At 42.3% G+C, this 21,701-nt stretch overlaps 1 protein-coding gene across 10 annotated transcripts in view; it reads left to right on the top strand.

Moving 5' to 3' along the window:
- The window catches only part of ARPP21 (cAMP regulated phosphoprotein 21), a 333,260-nt gene that overhangs the window by 190,858 nt on the left and 120,701 nt on the right, over positions 1 to 21,701 (top strand). For all 10 annotated transcript variants that reach the window (XM_061586883.1, XM_061586882.1, XM_061586885.1 and 7 more), the window contains exons 8-9: positions 3,297 to 3,356; positions 4,981 to 5,121. In XM_061586883.1, the coding sequence (XP_061442867.1) occupies positions 3,297 to 3,356; positions 4,981 to 5,121 (201 nt within the window). The remainder of the gene's footprint in view (positions 1 to 3,296; positions 3,357 to 4,980; positions 5,122 to 21,701) is intronic.

The following is a 21,701-nucleotide window of genomic DNA, read 5'->3' as shown; positions in this document are numbered from 1 at the left end:
CATTTTCAACTAAGTGAGGTTTGTTAATTTGGCCAAACTGGTACAAACTAACAACCCAACTTCAAACTGTGATTTACAGTCCTGAACTGTTTGGACAAAACTTAGTTAAAAAAAATCCTAATCACAGTCCCCATTTTGAACATAACAACAAACTGTGATTAGTTGAAAATGGAAATAAATGCTTCCAATCTCTTTGTGGTTGCACCAGAGGATAGGACGTTTGTGTGGGGGGGAGCAAAGAGCGGGCTCATGCACTGAACTATGGTATTATTATTATTATTATTATTATTATTATTATTATTATTATTATTATTATTATTATTATTATTATTATTCATCCAGAGGTCCCAGGGCAGGTTACAACAATTTTAAAACACATAACTAAAACAGTTAAAAACAACCTAACAACATCACAGAAAATAGGGTGGGTCCTAAAATACATATCTTAGATGTTGAAGGCCAAGATAAAGAGATGCATCTTCAGCATTTACCAAAAGTTGTACAATGAAGTTGCCAGAAGTCGCCACCTCGGTGGGGAAGGAGTTTAGTGTTGCATCTGATTTAGCAATTTGCTGCCATTATAATGGCTAATCATGCTTCAGCCTAGTGGTTGGATTAGCAAGTCCTGTAACCAAAAAAATCTGTTACTTTCATGGGGGCCTGGAGTGGCAATGCTGAGTAGATCCTGCAAATATCCTCAAGGCTGTTCATCACTACACCATACATACTCTTATACACCACAGTTTTATGGAGAATCATCAGCATAGGCAATCAGATGTTCCTTCGTTTAAATCCTATCTCTTATTTTTAAAGAGCATACTCCCCCCCCCAAAAAAAATCACAGTACCATAGAACTTCAGTGAGTTAGGAAATCGTATGACTCTATAGCCAAAGAAAAGACTAGTGGGCCCTACTTTGATATATAATGAAACAAAGTCCAAAGATTGCTTAGTTCGTGGTCACCATCTATTCTGTTAATACTACTATGCATTTTAAAGCATATCACAATACATAGATTACTCAACAAATAAATTAATAATTATGATATCCTCTAATCTGATGTAGATCTCAGTATTGTTCAAAAAAGATTAGAAAAAATATTTAATTATCATTTTCTGACAAATATATATATAATGCTATTTGGTTGATTATTCCATAGAGCTGGGTTGACTAACTAGTGGTCCTCTAGACATTGCTGAACTATAATTCCCATCAACCCCAACGAGCATGGGCAGTGATGATGTGAGTAGTAGTTCAGCAAAATCTAGAGGGCCATAGTTAGCCATTCATCTGTAATACATGATTTCAGTAATCATGAGGGCTTGGATCCAAAGAACCATTCATAAAAGGAGAAAATGTATTACCACTGTTCTATGAATTCCTGCACAGGAGTTATTGGAAAATCTATTGCAGTACCACAATATGACATGCGTTGCATTACAGCAGGGGTAGCCACAGAGCTTGGAAAAGTTACTTTTTTAAACTACAACTCCCATCAGCCCCAGCTAGCATGGCCACTGGGAGTTGTAGTTTAAAAAAGTAACTTTTCCAAGCTCTGGTAGCCACCATGATGCGCTCCAGATGTTGGACTCAAATATTTATCAGTCACAACTTGCATGGCCAGTGTTCAGGGATATTGGAGTTGTAGTCCAACAATATCTGGAGGACACCACATTGGCTACCCCTGAATTACAGAATGATGAATAAGAATTGCGGCCGAGGGTTGAAATACACGGACACAAAAGCTGGGTTAAAGTAAGGGCCACTTTATTAAACTTTAAACTAAACCCTTAAAATAACCTGCAGAGGTAAAACATAGGTGCGGGAGCTGGGCTATGATATAATTGCCTAATTACAGCTATACGGCAACCACCCTTGCTAGAGCAAACAGATGCCATTCTGCTTTCCCCCTACCCCCACCACACCCAGAGGGTGAATAGGGGGGCCTTCCCACATCACCACCCTCTGGGGCCCTACAACTCTGGGTGGATGAGGTAAGTTGGCCCCAAAGGCAGCCCATATCCTGCCTCCAGGCCCTACAGCCCTGAACTGCAGGCCTCCGGAGCTGCCAATCACCCCCAAAGGTGCCTAAGGGGGGCACCTAGCTGTCCTTACCAGCTTTTCTTCCTGCATCTTCCTGCCAAAGTGACCAGCTACAACCAAAATACAAACAACCCAGTTAATAACTTTAGATATGCCAGATTAGCCAAATTAGCCAAAACAACCTATTAAACAAGGACACCCTCTAACTCCATTCCATCCTGCTACCACAGTGCCCACCACCATGGGTGAGCAGGGCAAAAATTCCTACTTGGCCCCGAAGCAACCATAGCAAGGGGAGGGGACAGATGGCGCAGGCCAAAGAGGGAGGATCGTGGGTGGCGCTGGCTGTGTCACCCCACCCCTCACGTGGTCATACACATTCAAGTGCCGGCCATGTCCGTGTCTGCCGCCCTAAACCAAAATGGCATCCGGGACTTCAATCCCAGGCTGCAAACACACCCTGCTGTCCCAGGCTTTGCCGGGAGTGAGGAGCAGGAAAACTATAGAATGTAGCATATAAACTATTTATGGCACACAGAGGTCTTGAGAAAATCCTTGTGTAAAGTCTTACACAAGAGCTTATGCAATTGAAGCAACTTATCTCGATTAGGGTTTACTTTTTCCAAGCAACATTTTGCTAAATCAGATGCAAAAGAAGCTTTCTGTTACTAGAAGGACAGCTTTGGACCCACACCTAAGTTATTAATTACCAGCCTTAAAACAAGTCTGTGCAATGGCCTGATTGTGTGATTTTGGGACACCAAGGAGTAAACTGCTACAACAAAGTTTCTCATTTTTTGTTGTATTCTATTGTGATAGTGAGGCCTTTGACACTGATTAGCTAAACTGAAGTGATGATACACTAGGTTCTTGAATATTCATAGTGCTTGAAAGAATGTTTTCAGTCCAGTTTTTGTAAGAGAATGGAAGATTGTCCATTTTGGATAAGATTAAAATTTCACACAACTTGGATGTGTAATGATTTTGGACTCCCAAACTCATCAGCCAGCAAAGCCAGTCATTAGGGATCATGGGGTTGTAGTCCAATAACATCTGGAGGGCAGAGAAAATGATTAGCCTTCCATCATCAGGAAGTGAACTATATTTGTTAGTCATAAACAGAACTCAGTGTTTGGGTTTGTTGGAACAGTGCAGAGCAGAAAGGCACCATAAGAATTATTTATCTAATTGTAGTCTTCCCAATGACCCACCCAAAAATTGAAAAGTGAATTATTTTATTATTTTGTTAACAGGGACAGAATGATACTGTTAAAAATGGAGCAGGAAATTATTGATTTTATTAGTGACAACAGGTAAGTTTATTTTCAGTATTGGTTTCTTGTTTGCTGAGTGTTGTCTATCCCAGGCACCCTTTGCTTGACCCTTTGGTCTTCCCTGGACTACGGTTCATAAGCTGCAACTAGTGCAGAATGCGGCGGCTTGCCTGATTTAGGGCAGTCGCTGCCGTGACCATATCACCCCAGTCCTTAAGGAATTGCACTGGCTACCTGTGGTTGCGTGGGCCAAATTTAAGATCCTGGCTTTAACTTATAAGGCTCTTCATGAGGCTGGCCCACTCTATTTAAAGAGTCGCCTTCACTCGCTCCAGGGGCGCTGGCTTACAAGATCGTCCTTGAATGGCTCACTTCTTATACCTCCAGTAAAAGAGGTGAGGTTGGTGAGGACAAGGTCTAGAGCCTTTTCTATCGTGGCTCCTACGCTTTGGAATTTCTTGCCAACTGACCTCCGTCAGGCCCCCTCCCTGTTATGCTTTCGGTGGACCTTGAAGACCTGGCTCTTTACCCAGGCGTGGGAAGGGGATTAGGCTGGCAGATTGCAGTTCTTGGGAGGTTAAATTCAAATTTAGGCTGGCAGATTGCAAATCTTGGGGGGTTTAAATGTTTAAGCTTTTAATTTTTAATTTCTAATTTTTAGGATTCTGATTATGTTCATATGGAATGTACTTGTGTTTGGTTGTAAGTCGCCCAGAGTGGCAGATTAACCTCTGCCAGATGGGCATCTAACAAATCTCATAAATAAATAAATATAAGAAATGGATGCTCATGAGCTTTAGTGTGGTGTTGTAGTCTTTAGAAGGCTTACAGCACAATGTCCAGCCCTTGCGATATAAAAATTCCAAACTTTTAACAAAATGAATGTCATCAGTAATCATTCATCTTTAAGAAATTAGATAAATGTTTTTAGTATTGATCCTTAATTGTGTCATGCTGGTTTCATTGACAAAGGTACCCCAAACAATCTTAGACTTTCAGAGCTAAGAATGGGGGCAGCAATTGTTCACTTATCTTAATACTCACTGGATGGACCAGTGTATCAGCCTTTCCACCCCACAGGGTGGTTGTTAGGATATAAGGGATAACTTCATGTATGCCCACCAGAATTCTTTGGAGGAAGGACAGGAAACAAATGTAACAAACTAAATAATTACTCCTAAATAATTACTGTTAAACTACTACTAAAATTACTGCTGGTGTTCATGTACCATTATTTCAAAAGAGTTTGTGTAAGGACTTTGAAATGTAACAAGGTTGCACAGGTATAGTGCAAATCAGACTACACCTGCAAATTTGGCCAAAATATAATCAAGTTTTGTATTTGATTTCTTCTCTTCAGCAATTTTAATAATACTATAATGCACATATTTTTGCTCATAAAAAGCAATAACTCAAAACAATTTGCACAAATAATTTTTAAAATCAATTTAACATATGCAGAATGCTGGGATGGATGATTGGGAGACTTTTGTAAAGAAAGTAATAAAAATAATGCCAGGATGCTCTCTACTTGACATATCAGACCAAATGCCTGTTAACTAAGATTCATGTTTTTAAAAATCCAAGTTTTAAAAAGTGGACTGCTATTGTTCCATCGTGTCAGAGGCTGCATCATATTGAGCCCGTTGACGTTTTGTTCCAGTAATCATTATAAAAAGTTCCCCCAGATGTCATCATATCAGCGAATGCTAGTGCACAGAGTGGCAGCTTACTTTGGCATGGATCACAACGTGGATCAGACTGGGAAATCTGTAATTATCAACAAGACCAACAATATGAGAATGTAAGTGCCACTCACTGTTCTCTTTCTATTTCCCTTTCAGTTGAAACTGTTGGAGTACACTCCCTTTATCACATCCTAGGTGTTTCCTTTCTTTGTTCTTTTGTTCTATTTGAGTAATACATGTTTTAAATTTTATTTTTTACCATTCATTCTCATGTGGAATATCATTATGCCTATGCTTGGAAGAACACTGAGGACATGAAATATGTTGAAGCAAATCAGTCTAACTGTGTTTGTTGATAAGAAAGCTATGCAGTGCCTCTAGAATGGGATGTTATATTACCTAATGCCTTTTTATCACCATAATGGGAAGGGGAAATTGTTGTTTATTTGTTTTTACAGTACTTGGAGTAGTGCAAACTATGTGTAATAGTTCTTTTAACTCAAAAGGTTAAAAGCATCATGGCGTTCTCCTTCCTATTTTCTTTTGAACAATGAGTTCCTTATCTGGTATCCATCTTGTTCTTTTAATGCATGGGTTTTTCCATATATATTATTATGCCTCCACAGTTTCTCAACTGTCTCTGAATTAATTCACTTTGCATAATAAATGAGCTAAGAGCATCTGGTGCGGAGAAAATGGGCATCAGAAAATGCAAAGAGTAGCTTCTTTTATCATTAGGTAGGCAGCAATTTCTTCATTTATTTAATTTTTCAAATATATCTCCATTTCCATTTCAAAAGGTACCCAAGGCAACTCACAACAAAAAGACATTTTTTTTAAAAAAAGACAATAAAATAATACCGACTAACGTCTGATGCCTAATTGCACAATCTCAGAGTGCAGTCCTTTTATAACAGACATGATCACCTGATCCAGGAACTTTCAAATCTCTCTGTTGAGTGCATGGAGCTCTGGTGAGTGCAGGTTGCTCTATTAATTTTGGTGGAGGCAACAGAATTGTGCAGTCTGATTTGCTGATTTCATTAAAATGAATGAGGCAGCCCATGAAGCTGAAGGTATTCTGTAGATTATTTGGTGTACCTGCATCTCTAAGAAGTTGCTGGATGGAAGCAAATATTGGAAATACATTTTGTCCTGCATAAAATTACAAGTCTGCACCCAAAGAATTGGATGCTTGATTCAGATCAATGAATGAAATTTAGCCCCCTCTCTTATTAGCTGTTTATTGCCTCAGTTCATTATTAATCTGCTCTTCTCCTCTTCTTTGTCCCTTGAGTCCCTGTTTCTTAATTTGTTGTCTACTCTGTACCTTCCTTCATTCCGTTTGTCTCTGGCTCCCTGTTCCTTACCTTCCTATCTGTCCCAGTTTTTCCAAGTTGTCACTCACCCACTAACCTCTCCTGTTCTCAGCTCTGTGAGGTTTAAACGCTTCCCAATCTGACAACTCTTTTTACAACTGGATTACAGACATTCTGACAAATTGGCTCCCTAGTTCTTGAAATGTTCATGAATATTCTGAGGCCATAACACTAGCACAGCAAATCAGGGTAGACTGAGGAATTCAGTCTTTGCAGATGCCTATATGAAATAATCCAATTTTTCACTTCCATGAATGTTTCCATGTATTAAAGAAAAGATACACATTTTAATATGTTTTTGAGAGACAATACACATAAAAATCTTCATTCAAATAACTCATTCAAATATCAAATAAGTTTCAAGTGTGTATGTATTACACCATGTGCAATAAAATCCTGATAACCACTTCTCCTAGGCAAAGTAGCTTGCAGATAGGATAGTTGGCAGCATATACTGTAAGTAGCAAGGGTGTACTTGACACTCTTGACCTAGCACATGACTCCTACAGTTCCCCTCCTCCTTTATCTTCTTTCCCTCCTCTGGTTCCAGATGCGTGTTTAACTCCCAACTCTGGAACTCCATGGGGAGGGGAAGTGGCTGAGGAAGCTGTAGCAGAAAAGTTGCAAACAGGAAAAGTATTAAGTATTTCCCCTGGCACTTCTCTGTCACAAATTCTCCCTCCTGAAGTTGCTTTGCAAAGAAGCAGCATACAGGCCACCATCAGCCTGAGGCTAGGGTTGCCAGGCTCAGAGCCTGAGAATGATTCTGTATCTTTAAGAGAAGAGAAAATTCAGCGAAGTGCAGGTTTTTTTGCAACATTGTAATGGGAAAAACCACATGGTGAAATTCTCCCTTCCCCTGCACAACTTTTAAAGATACAGAAGACCTCTTGGAGGCTGGGCCTGGCAACCAAGAGGCCTTCTGTATCTTTAAAAGTTGTGCAGGGGAAGGGAGAATTCCACCATGAGGTTTTTCCCATTACACTGTTGCAAGAACACCTGCACTTGGCTGAATTTTCTCTTCTCTTAAAGATACAGAATCATTCTCAGGCCCTGAGCCTGGCAACCCTAAGCCTGACCCATGCATTTACATCTAACATATAGTCTGGCTCTCAGAAAGTCAGTTTTGGAAATGGCTATTAGTATTCATCCAGTATATGCAATAGCACAGCTTTCCCCAATGTTTGGGTTCCCATATGTTGCTGCACTACAATTGCCATAATTCGTGACCATTGGCCATGCTGGCTGGGGCTGATGGGAGTTGTAGTCCAGCAATGTCTGGGGATCTAAAGATGGAAAAGGCTGCAATAGCAAATATTGTAACCATAAAAGTTTAGATGGAATGTTTCCTAATCAGTACACAATTTTCATAGGCTTTAATGTAACAATACTTTGACTAATTCAGAGCTTGGAAAAGTTACTTTTTTGAACTACAACTCCCATCAACCCCAGCCAGAGTGGCCACTGGATTGGGCTGATGGGAGCTGTAGTTCAAAAAAGTAACTTTTCCAAGCTCTGCTAATTGTTGCATAGACTCTATTGCCCAGTTTCTCTTTAACCTAGAAGCGTACACCTACAGAACTGCCTGCTTATTTGAAAATTTATTATGTGATATTATCACTAACCTGCAGTTCTTAGACCTAATAAGTAGTTGTCTTTTGGCCAAACTCCCTAGCACTCTTGTGTCCTTCTCTATCTTTCCATAGCAGTACAAACCCTCGTAACCTTAAGCATATAGAATTCCAACTTTAGTTTCACTATACCCATGTGGAACAGAAAATCAAAGATACATTCCACAGACTGCATAAATGGCAATCAATTCATTATAAAATTACAACTAAAATGGTCTTCAGACATTTCCCACACATATATTCACTAAGCATATATAGAGGAGAGTGAGACCTGCTGACTAGCCCATCCACAATATAGACATATTTGGTTGAATGCATGGATTTTATGCATTTGGGCTCAATATGGGTCCCCTTGGCTGAGAATGTAGAAGTTGGGGGTATGGGCATGCATCAAGTCAGCACACTTTTGAAGGTCTGAAAGAGACTATAGTGAATTACGAGCTCATACATTCTTCAAATATGAAGGACTGGTACTTAGCCAGTGCCAGACATGCCCCATTCAAATGATCTGTATAGATGGCGACACTGATCCAAAAAAAGTTAGAGATAGTAGCTTTGGCTTCATACCAAAGATTCCTTGGAAATGTAATGGGTGCCCCCAAAACAGGAAGTAGATTGGGATGGGCAAAGTTTACAGGCCTGTGAGCATGTGTTCAATCCTTTTTTAAGTTTTTTTCTGATGCCACCTGTGCGATGGCAATATCAAAAACACTCCATTATCTCTTCCCCCACAAGCATTCAATTTTCTCCTCCATTATTCTCCACCTAGAACATTGCAGTCCCTAAAATGGTTCAAAAAATCACTATCTGAAAATAAATGGAATAACCCTTCTGTTTTGTCATGCATGAATGAGGTGGCGAATTCGGGCAGCATTCTATTACAGCCTATTATACCTTCATATCTGGATTATTTTTTTAATTAGTGTTGTCTCCCATACATTGTATGGAGAATCCTGATTAAACAAATCTCATCCTTCAGTATAAGTGAGTAGGAAAGCCAGTCTGGGGTGGTGGTGTATATTTCAGAACTCTGCTGTCAGGAACATACAAGTATAATGCTCAGTGTGACTGGGATTCATTGGGCTGTGAACCTCAGTTTTACCCTCGCTCCAAGCCAGCCAAAGGTTATGTAAATGTGTAGAGCAGCATGCCACAAGGTCAAAGGGACTAGTGTTGTGTTTGCAATGTAAATGCTTTGTGCTTGTGAGCAAGTCTCTTTGCATCTTAGCCTTTGTGTGACTGTGTGTTGTACAGTCACACAAACTCTAGGCATCTTTGATGTTCCTCCAGAATGCTAACACAAAATTCTAACACAGAAGAATTATGGCAGCATAATGTTACATATTCTGTTGTGCCAAATATGTCATAGCTAAAATATATTGTAGGTAGTCCTGCCCACACTGAATCTGTTATGCCTTGTGTCAGCAACATGGTGGCTTGATTCACTGCTAACATCTTGTACCAACTGCAGGGGGGAAGGAGCCATCCATTACAGCTACACAGATATATCTATTTAAATTCCATAAGAATTTCAGCAGCAAGCACTGGGCCATTTCAGATGTATTGATCCCAGTCTGGTAAACCTGTTCCTCCCTCATCCTTTTCTTTCCCTCATCCCACATCTGTTCCTGGCCCTGTAAATCTACTTTAAGCTACACTTTCCTGTGGCATCTGAAACCAGACTCAGATCCTTTTTTCTTTTTCCAGTTAAACCATAATTTCCTGGTTCAGACATCAGAGGAAAGTGGTTTAAGAAATGCAATCCTGCACCCAGTTATCTGACAGTAAAAGGTAAAGGTGTCCCCGCACTTATAGTGCGAGTCATTTCCGACTCTTAGGGTGACGTCTTGCGACGTTTACTAGGCAGACCATATATATGGGGTGGGATTGCCAGTTCCTTCCCTGGCCTTTCTTTACCCCCCAGCATATGCCGGGTACTCATTTTACCGACCAGGGATGGACGGAGGGCTGAGTGGACCTCGATCCCTTTTACTGGAGATTCGACTTCCTCCTTCCGTTGGAATCGAACTCCGGCCGTGAGCAGAGCTTCGGCTGCGTTACCACCGCTTACCACTCTGCACCACGGAGGATCTTTATCTGACAGTAACCCCACTGAATTCAATCGGGCTTACTTTTAAGTAGACATATATTGTATCATCCAGTAAGATAGGGAAAGAGGGGAAGGAAGGAAGCATGCAGGCACACGGCTCTTTTCCAGGATGATAAACAATGGTTTATTGAACTCTGATTGCGACCCAGGGGTGAAATAAGACGCAGACACAATATGATGGGTTAAATAACGGGCCACTTTATTAAACCAAATTCATATTATGACAATGAACCTGCAAAGGGGAACATAAGTGCGGGATTCAACTGGTGAGTCAGGCAAAGCCTGCTTGCAGCTATTCGGGCGACCCAAACCCCTGTCGGGCAAAGGGGTGCAATTTGTCAACCCCTTGCCCTGACCACACTCCAATTGTGTGTAGGGAGGCCAACCTGCGTCACCACCCCCCGGTGCCGTGAAACTCCGGGTGGATGAGACCTGTTGGCCCCAAAGGCGACCCGTATCCTGCCCTCAGGCCGTAAAACCCGGAGCTGCAGGCCTCCGGAACCGCCTATCACCTCCAAAGGTGTCTAAAGGTGTCACCTAGCTGCCCTTCACCTTCAACCTTTCCCACACTTCCTCGCCACAGAAAGGGGACAAACCTCTGTTTAGTCACCCTTTACCCCACATTCCGACAAGATGTCCTTCAAGCCCCTCTGCAGGTCTTCTAAAAGGATCTCATTACCTACATCGGTCATATGAACGCCATCTGACCGATATAGCTCAACCTTACTGCACCTTATCTCTGGATGGTGAATGACAAAACCACCAGAGTCCAATAGAGCAAGACGGAGATGCCTATTTACTTTTTGCGGGTCCTATTTATCCCACTAGGGTCACCCATACAGTTCTAGTATCTACAGGGTAAAATATCGGACCAAATCAAGTGTACCCCCGGCCAACGCTGCATAATGGCCCGGAAGTCAGCAGTCGCCTGTTCAATAAGGGCTCTGCCCTTCAACATGCCAAGGTCATTCCCTCCCAGGTGAATGACCAAAAACTGTGGCGCATTCCGAACTACTGCCGTCTGGAAGAGCGCTGGAAGGAGCACGTCCCAGCGCATCCCACGGCAGGCGGATGGTGCGAGCCTAAATAAGCTCATATGCCCCGCCCCCTCTTAGAAGCACGCCGTGACTGTGTCACCCCAGCCGGCGCGCTTGCCCTCTTCAGGCATGGAGGCTCAGGCTTCACCCGGGCCGCAAACACGCCTCGCAACCGGTAAGTCCCGGGTGCGAAGCGGGGTTGTTACATCTGAGTTAGGCCTAAGTTGGTTTACAAACTAACAATAATGTACACTTCCTATATCTTCTCTATATACAAACCTAGATAATATGCCCCATTTTAAGAAACCCTACTTTGATAACTTGATGTATTTATAGTAAATTATAGTAAAAGATAAGGCTCACTTCAAATTTGTCAAAAGTATTCCATTGGAACAGAATAAAGTTACTCTGGCAAGCCTCTAAGTTTCACATTTTACACTGACACACTTACTTTCTATTAAATATCTGATTATTTAATAATTATTTCTTTAAAATGTAAAATCATTTTAAAGATAAAACTGATTTTGTGCCATTAGTAAGTTGGATATATGTGGGCTGAAAGATATCTCCCATTAGGTATTGATTAAAAACTTCAGAGAGTAATTATTAACACCATTGTGTCATTCAGGTAGGTGGCAGTATCAGTATCTAGGTAGGTGGCCTAGTCTAGATCTTTTTCTCATGGGACTTGATACTTTTATTAATGATTTAAAAGGAGGAAATGGTTACCAGATCTACAGATAAAACAAAACAGGAAGGCATTGTGAAGGACAAAGTAAAATTGAAAATGATCATAGCAAACAGCAGGAACGGATGAACAATAATATGAAATTTACCAAAGACAAGTCCAGCATATTATACTTACAGCTCAAACTTTGAATGTTTACTCTGAAAGAAGTCTCTGAAATAAGCTTGCATTGGATTGCATCTTTAACAAGATATACAATATGAAATGATGGGAAATTAGCTAGGCAATAGCTGAAAACATAGGTTTATGGTGGTTCATAGCTGGAGAACTTAGCATCTCATTCTCTAACCAAAAGAGAATGCCATTTTGGGTTTCATTTAGAACATAGGTTCAGATGGTCTATTGTGGCATGTAATATCATATTGGTTTGGTCCTCATATTACATTAAGCAAAACCTTAATGTGGGTAAGTGTGACTGGGCATATATGTGGATAGTCCCAGTAAAAATTGTGTTTACTTCGCTCCTCTTCCATTCCTCCTGTACTCTGCTACCTGGAGCTGATATGTGGTTTGGTTTAGGATTACACAAACCTTGTGGTTTATTTCTCTCCAAACAAACCATAACCTGTAACCAAGGTTTGTTTTTGGCTTATTGCTCGTGGAGTATCTGGCGGAGACAAGCCACAAGCTTGGGTTCAGACATAATGCTAAGCCAAACCATGGCTTAACACTGGGTAGGGTGGTGGCAACAGGACCAGGAGAAGAGTGAAGCAGCCGTGATTTTCACTGTAAACACCTGCACACTCACACATTCATACTTAGCCATGGTTTGGCTTAGCATTACGTGTAAACTGAGTCATACTGAGCAATGTAATAATTTTCACATATGTTCAGACAGAATAGGATACTATGGTTCGGTGCTATGTGAACTAGCCTTTAAGGCCCCTTGGACTTGTATGTTCTGCCCTCTCCTTGTGCACTGTGATTTTCTCCGTTCTCTCATGATGAAAGACAAGGCATAATTTGATGTTTACCTGAAATGGCAAACTAGGATTGGAGCTAATGATTTGATTTTGGTTTCCAGCCCCAGTATGTTAAGTGCTGAAAAGCATTAGTTTGACCATTCAGATGAGTATCTAAATCTACTAAAGGAGAGGAATTGCAGTGTGTAATGAGAGGAAGGAGGGCATAAATGAGGCTGAGGGTCCTTGAAGAATTGATCATGTTGCACTAATCCATTGTTTCACATTTACGGTATTTATTTATTATTTTATTTATACCCCTTCCTTCCTTCCAGCAGGAGCCAAGGGCGGCAAACAGAAACACTAAAAATACTTTAAAACATAATAAAAAGACCTTAAAATACATTGAAAGAAAACAACGTTAAAAACATTTTAAAAAAAACTTTAAGAACATCTTTTTTAAAAAGGGTTAAAGATATTAAAAGACATATTAAAAGCAATTCTAACACAGACTCAGACTGGGATAGGTCTCAACTTAAAAGGTTTGTTGGAAGAGGAAAGTCTTCAAAAGGCACCAAAAAGATAGCAGAGATGGCACCTGCCTAATATTTAAGGGGAGGGAATTCCACAGGGTAGGTGCCACCACACTAAAGGTCCATTTCCTATATTCTACAGAATGAACCTCCTGATAAGATGGTATCTGCAGGAGGCCCTCACCTGCAGAGCGCAGTGATCGACTGGGTATATAAGGAGTAAGACGGTCTTTCAGGTACCCTGGTCCCAAGCTGTATAGGGCTTTGTACACCAAAACTAGAACCTTGAACTTGGTCCGGTAGCAAATGGACAGCCAGTGCAGTTCTTTCAGCAGTGGGGTGACATGTTGGCAATATCCTGCCCCAGTGAGCAGTCTCGCCGCTGCATTTTGCACTAGCTACAGCTTCCGGACCAACCTCAAGGGCAGCCCCACATAGAGCGCATTACAGTAATCCAGCCTAGGGGTTACCAGTGCGTGGACAACAGTGGTCAGGCTATCCCAGTCCAGAAATGGCCGCAGCTGTCTTATCAGTTGAAGCTGGTAAAAGGTACTCCTAGCCACAGAGGTCACCAGGGCCTCTAGCGACAAAGATGGATCCAGGAGCACCCCCAGACTATGAGCCTGCTCTTTCATAGGGAGTACAACCCCATCCAAAGCAGGCAACTGACCAATTATCCAAACTCGGGAACCACCAACCCACAGCGCCTCCATCTTGCTAGGATTCAGACTCAGTTTATTGGCCCTCATCCAGCCCACCAAGTCCAAGCACCGGTCCAGGGCTTGCACGGCCTCTCCTGATTCAGATGTTATGGAGAAATAGAGCTGGGTGTCATCAGCATACTGCTGACACCTCACCCCAAATCTCCTGATGACTGCTCCCAAGGGCTTCATATAGATGTCAAACAGCATGGGGGACAAGATGGTACCCTGTGGCACCACACAGCACAACTGCCAGGGGGGCTGAAAGACAAGTCACCCAATGTTATTCTCTGCGAGCAACCTTGGAGATAGGATCGGAACCAATGTAAAACAGTTCCTCCAATACCCAGCTCACCAAGTCGGCCCAGAAGGATACCATGGTCTATGGTATCAAAAGCCACTGAGAGATCAAGTAAGAATAACAGGGTCGCACTCCCCCTGTCCTTCTCCCGATAAAGGTCATCCATCAGGGCAACCAAGGCCGATTCAGTCCCATAACCAGGCCTGAACCCAGACTGGGATGGGTCAAGATAATCTGTTTCATCCAAGAGTAGTTGCAGTTACTGCGCCACAACCCTCTCAATCACCTTCCCTAAAAAGGGGGTATTTGCAACCGGTTGGTAGTTATAAACCAATGGGTCCAGGGTGGGCTTTTTCAGGAGTGGTCGGATCACTGCCTCCTTCAAGGCACCCAGAACCACTCCCTCCCGCAATGATGCATTGACCACACTCTGGATCCACTCGGCTTATTGGAATTCAGAGGATGGAAGGTCATTTGTGAATTAAATACTAGAAGACCAGTGCCTAACTATAACTGCCTTGCAGGCAGCAGCACAGTTCTAGGAAGCTGGCCTCACTTGGATTTGGATTCTGTGTCTACTCTCTAATTATAACATACATGTAGCAATACAGACAAATGTATTTATTTATTTATTTATTGCATTTGTATACCGCCCCATAGCCGAAGCTCTCTGGGCTGTTTACAACAGTTAAAAACATGAAAAACAAATATACAAATTTAAAAACACATTTTTAAAAAGCAATTTAAAAACACATGCTAAAATGCCTGGGAGAAGAGGAGCTGGTTCCGAAAAGATAAGTGTTGGCGCCAGACGCACCTCGTTAAGGAGATCATTCCATAATAACCCTAATATAGAGAGAGAGAGAATCTGAGATTAAACTAGTTAGTTCAAATGGAGTCCCTCCGTGTATCTTTCTTCACTGAGTCTTGGCCCTGTGCCTCCTGACCTCCAAAGTTCCCTTACCTGTCTGCTGCCTCCTTATAAAGAACGTCCTGTTCATCTTCTACCCTAGGCAATGTGTGAAGGTTTTCTCTTAGTCACAATTTTATTTGTACCCCCCTGCCCTGAACACCCTGCCAATCTGCCCCTTTTTCTGCACAAGCTTTTGGATTTTCCTCACCCATTCCTCTTCTAATTCCCTGCTTTTCAACCCACCTCTTCTCTGTTTCGTTCCCTTCTACCATCCTGTTTCTGAATTATCTTCCATCTCAGTTTACCAGTCCTCAACCAACATATCTCAGGATTAGAGTTACCAGGTCTGTTTTTTGGGCGGAGTCTCTGGTTTTTTGGGGGGGCCCTCTGGATCTCCGGCTAGCACCCCTTAATCTCCAGACTCTGAGCTTCAATTTAAAAAAAAAATAAGTTTCTAGGTGGTCTGGTTCCCAAGATATACACCAAAACGTCAGCTGCCCCCCCACCACTGTTTAATCTATTTAAGTGATACGATGCTGAAGTTGGTTCCTAGTTCCCAGTTCCCAGTTCCTTATTTGCTTGAAAGTTCAAAACACTAAAAAAGAAGAGTTGACAACTACAGCAACTTCAAACTTAACATGTCGCTGAACCCCAAAATATATGTTGGGGTACCCTGTATGATATATCACTGTGATTGGGGGACTCTCCCCGTCAAGAATAACAATACATTTATGCAATCAAAATCATCAGGCTTCTGATATTATCATAAATACATAATGATGTCATAAATTCATAAAAAATAAGTAACTGGGGGTGCCCACCCCAAACTCTGCTCTGGGACAGGACAAATCATATACCCCAGGAAAGGGGAGGGTGTCCTCTACGAGATGCCACTGTGTCCTGCCTGGCCCAGAGCTTCTGCTGGGCGCAGGGCACGGAGGAGTGCATCTATGCAAAATCAAAGCAGACCAAAACATACAGGAAAAAATAAGTAACTGGGGGTGCCCACCCCAACATCTGCTCTGGGCCAGGACAAATCATATACCCCAGGAAAGGGGAGGGTGTCCTCTATGAGATGCCACTGCATCCCACCTGGCCCAGAGCTTCTGCTGGGCGCAGGGCACAGAAGAGGGCATCTATACAAAATCAAAGCAGAAAAAGAAATACAGGAAAAATAAGTAATTGGGGGTGCCCACCCAACATCTGCTCTGGGCCAGGGCAAATCATACACCCCATGAAAGGGGAGGGTGTCCTCTATGAGATGCCACTGTGTCCCGCCTGGCCCAGAGCTTCTGTTGGGTGCAGAGGAAGGATGAGCACATCTATGCAGACAGAAAGGGTAGAGAATCTTCTTACTCTTACTCATTTCTCAGACCTCTTTCTGAAGTGAAGGGTCAAATCTGTAAAGAAGTTTGGAGCAGCCACATTAAAAGATAAGGGCAGGGCATTCCAGGCAGGGGGTTGCCAACCCTGCTTGGATATGGATGCCTTGCAGAGGATCCCTAGTCAAGCTTTACCAACAGCACAATCCAAACTATATCTACTCAGAAGTAAGTCCTGTTGAGTTCTATGGGGGCTTAGTCCCTTAGTATGTGTGTTTAGAATTGCAGCCTTCAGGGGCATCCATCTTTACTCCCCAAAGTTCCCATCTAACATCTCCACAACACTAGGCTCCTTTCTTCCTACAATGGCCTTCTGGTGACTGGCCTGGCCTGAAGGCACTTAAACCCTTCTTGCCACAATCAAGTAGGCTAGATTAAATGTTCCCTACCCAGGCTCCATCTTTTAGCTAAGATGTCTAGCTTAATTTCCAATCAGATTTTTTTAATTGTATGCTCCAAGCAACTGTGATTGATGCTTAATGTATCATGCTTAATGACATCACTTGGGCCCGCCCCGTGACATCACTCGGGCCCTCCCCTACCATCTCAGGTTTTGGGATGCTTCTGACCTGGCAACCCTACTCAGGATACACAGCCTTCTGGATTAGAGTACTCAGCCCCTGCTACTCTTTGGCCAATGTTAGAGTTGTCTAATTCCTATGATCTTTATGTTCCATCCCCACTTCTATCAGTTCCATGCCTCTTCTATCTCTTCCTTCCACTCTTCTACAACTCATATCTCTGCTGCATATCCCACTGTGTGCTTTGATTTGTGTCCTTCCCTTGGGACACTTTGCTTCTATGTGTCCCTTAGGTCCCTGTTTCTTTGTCTTTCTTTTGCACTCAGATTCCTACCATTTAGCTTAGTTTACGTCCTCCAGTATGAAAGTATTCCTAGCCAAACAGATCTTTCACTTTTCACACAGGGGCAGTTCTGTTTATCTGAATTCCTACTGCTAGCATTCAAACTGCTAACATTATCCGCCCCCCGACTCAGAGTTATGAATATTCCATGACATCACGGAAAATCAGCTAATGCTTAAAGAGTGTCTCAGGCACAAGCAAGAGGGATGTGGCAGCCAAAGTGGGCTTATTATATAGAATCTGGTGGAAAATTCTCTATACCATGTCTTTGAAAAAGAAGTTCCATGGTTTTCTCATAGCAAGCACATAGTAGCAATAGTTGCACTTTTTTTTTATTTATTATCCAACTTTTCTACTGCACACATCCAAAGTAGTTTACAAAAATCTGAAAACAATCCAGTCAAAAGATAAACAACAAGGGGAATGTGCAACAGCAGCACTAAACTAATACGTCAATTTAAAAACAAAATCATCCTTAAAAGCAGCAGCAGCATTAGACATTAAAAGCTTGTAGAAATGAATCTTCAATTATTACCTTAAAGCAAGCACATATGAAATTTTCTTAATTTCTTGATGTCAAGTTCATCTGTACAGATTTTTTCTAATTCCTTTCTCCCTCCTTAATGTCAATGAGAAGTAAGGGTTTTTCCCCCTGATTCAACTAAAAATATGAACAATTTTGCATATTGTACACATTATTGTACGTATAGTATTATATGCATATTATGTGGTTTATGTAACCAGTACATAAACAGATACATATAACAATGCATAAAACTATAAAATACTTATAAAGCTGCAAAAATATAGTATAGCATGCATCTTGACTATTTTATATGTACTATACATATTTCTTCATATAATTTTGCATATAAGTAGTCAAAGGGTTGTAAGCTGACAATGCACAAGTGGCTCAGACATAACCAAGAGCTCAGTACAAAAGGCAGTCTGATGTGAGCAAAGTTCAACCAGGTCAGTACTGCCAAAATCCATGTATAGACGTGCTTAAAACCGATTCCTCTTCCATCCGTAGCAAAGAGGAAACATAGTGAATATCTCTCTCTTGTTTGCTCGCTCGCTCACTAGCTACCTATCTTCTTTCACACAAATGCACATGCTCCATGCACAAGTCAGATTCTCTTGTTTATCAGTTTACCCTTGAATATAACCTCAAATATATTGTTCTTTTATTGATTTTACTCACAGCATAGCAGTGCACAGCAGTACAAGTTTCTCTCTCTCTCTCTTTCTCTGTCACTCCCCCCCCCTCGAATAATCCAAGCTCCAAACAGGAAGAAGCAAGCCAAATCTCATCCATGTTAAGGACTCTAGGCTTGCCAAGGAGGGGGTGGGGCACTGAAAGCTTCTTTCCTTTCCTTTCCTTTCCCAAACAAAAACAGCTAGTTTCTTCTTGCTTATTGAATAATAATTTGAAAGAAAATATCACTATTTTAAAAGAAAATATTGATATTAATATCAATATCTTTTGGAGAGGGGGGAAAATCAGACCAGTAAAAGCAGCAGATAGCAGACAAAGAATGAACTCTAACTGATACTTCCTGTTAGGTAGGCAGAATGCTTTTGAAGCAGCACCAGCCAATAGATCCCATCCTTATCTTTCATGTGGAGGTTGAAACAAACCAGAAGCCTTGTCTTACTGCTATATCTGAACCGGGGATCATTGTTTGTTTCCCCCTAATAAACCACCATCCCTACTAAACTTTTAGTTTTGGTTGGTTATTGATTTGCTAATTGCAGCTTACTTAGCTTAGGGAACAACAAACCATTAATCATGGTTCAAATGTAACAGGAAGCCAAGCCTTCCCAGTTTTTTTATCCTGCTAATGCGAGATGTGAAAAGCAGGAGAGCAACTGGGCAGCACGCACCAGCATGATACTTATTTATTATACAGCCACGAGAGTGGCTGTATACTATAGCCAGCGGGCATTTTTCACATTCCGCAGTGTTAAAATTGAAAATATCCCCCCATGCCATTCTGATGCTTCCCATAAGCTCATTTCAAAACAAAACCTTTCAAAACTTAGTCCTGAACTCAGAAATGCTTGCTTAACAACCCTCTAAATTTTCATGGTGATACACAAAACAGACAGAGAGAATAGACAGTTCAAAGTGTAAAAAGAGAGAAAAAAACCACAGAGCCCTTTTGGAGTTTTTTCTCTGAGAGTTCTCATAATCTGTTGAAATTCATTAATATTCATTAATATTCACAGAGTACCTGTAATCCTAATACTGACCTTGCCCCATACTCTGACAGTCATCTTCTGCAGTTTAAAGGTTTAAAAAATGCCTGGCTGATTTTTAATTAATTTAAGAAATTTTGGCTGGAAGCCAGTGATACGGGCGGGCATGCTCAGTAAGAACCAACTGTCAGAGTTCTAAAAGCCAGACTCACAGCTGCTGGGCTTGGCTAATCAGGGGGCCACACCCACACCAGACTTGATTTCACTTGAGACAGTCATGGCTTCCCTCAGAGAATCCTGGGAAGTATAGTTTGTGAAGGGTGTTGAGAGGAGATTCCTATTCCACTGAGAGAACTCCTTTGGCCAGACTGGTTTAACAGTCAGCCGCTCTGATTGAAGTCGGTGAGGGGAACAGGGCGTCTCCTAGCAACTCTCAGCACCCTTCACTAACTACACTTCCCAGGATTCTTTGAGAGAAGCCATGACTGTCCAAAGTGAAATACAGGCCTGGTGTGGATGTGACCAGGGACAGCTTTGGTTTAAATTTGGGTGGGAGGCTACATGTGCATGCTGTAGAATAAAAACATGGGGGAAAGGCTGAAAAACAATGATACTGTTCACAATGTTTTCCTTTTGGAAAGGAAAGGGGCTTTCCCTGTGCCCAGTACCCACCCACCCAATCTCCTCTGCTCCCCTCCCTGCTCCTCTCCCAGGTCGGTGTTGGACTACGACCTGGTAGAACAGGATTTGAATCCCCACACAGCCATGAAGCACAATGGGTGACCTTGGGCAGTCACTGCCTCTCAGCCTCAGAGGAAGGCAATGGTAAAACCACCTCTGAATACCGTTTACCATGAAAACCCTGTTCATAGGGTCAACATAATTCGGGATTGACTTGAAGGCAGTCCGTTTCCATTTTCAAACATGATTGCACAGAAATAAATCCCATTGAAAAAAAGTATGCAAATGATCAAACTCGCCCTCCCTTCTCCTCCCTCCTATCTCCTCCCTCTTGCCCCTTCCCTCCCTCTTCCTCTGCCCCTCCCTACCCATCCCCTTCCAATCCCCTCCCAATCCCCTCCTTCCCCTTCCCCCTCCTCCCCCTCCCCTTCCTCATCCCCATGGTCAGTTTTACCTATCCTAAGCATGATTGCACAGAAATAAATGCCATTGAACTCTATAAGCATGCAAATGATCAAACCTGCCCTCCCCTATCCCTTCCTTTGCCCCCCTCCAATATGCCCCTTCCCCCTCCCCCTCCTTCTCCCTTTCCTCATCACCATGGTCAGTTTTACCTATCCTAAGCATGATTGCACAGAAGTAAATGCCATTGAACTCTATAAGCATGCAAATGATCAAACCTGCCCTCCCCTCCCCCTTCCTTTGTCCCCCTCCAATATGCCCCTCCCCCTCCTCCTCCCCCATGGTCAGTTTTTTGTATCCTAACCATGATTGCATAGGAGTAAATCCCATTGAATTCAATAAGCATGCAAATGATCAGACCTGCTTTTCCCCACCTTCCCCTCTCCTTTCCCTTCCTCCTCTCCTCCCCTCTTCCTTCTTCCTCCTCCCCTGCCCACTCCAGCCCTCCCTCGCTCCCCCCCGGTTACTTTTACCTATCCTAATCATGATTGCATGGGAGTAAATCGCACTGAATTCAGTAAACATGCAAATGATCAAACATGTCCTTCTCCTCCCCTCCCCCTCTTGCCTGATCCTATCCCAGTCCTCCCCTCTGCATTTCCTCCCCTCCCCATCCCCTGTGGTCAGTTTCACCTATCCTGAGCATGATTGCAGGAGAGTAAATCCCACTGAACTCAATAAGCATGCAAATGATCAATCCATTCTCAGCAAACTTGGACAGGATCCCATTTCTTACCTCCCGGATTAAAAACCACTCACCATATGCTCAGAGGCACATGTTACCAAATTCATCCAAGCTACACAGCAAGTGGATTGGACTGTGAAAGACCAACCCAAATGGTGTTTGCAT

Source organism: Rhineura floridana, chromosome 10, assembly GCF_030035675.1.
Source record: "Rhineura floridana isolate rRhiFlo1 chromosome 10, rRhiFlo1.hap2, whole genome shotgun sequence".
NCBI lineage: Eukaryota > Metazoa > Chordata > Lepidosauria > Squamata > Rhineuridae > Rhineura > Rhineura floridana.
Note: the sequence above shows the minus strand (reverse complement) of the source record. Positions and strands in the feature narration are given on the sequence as shown.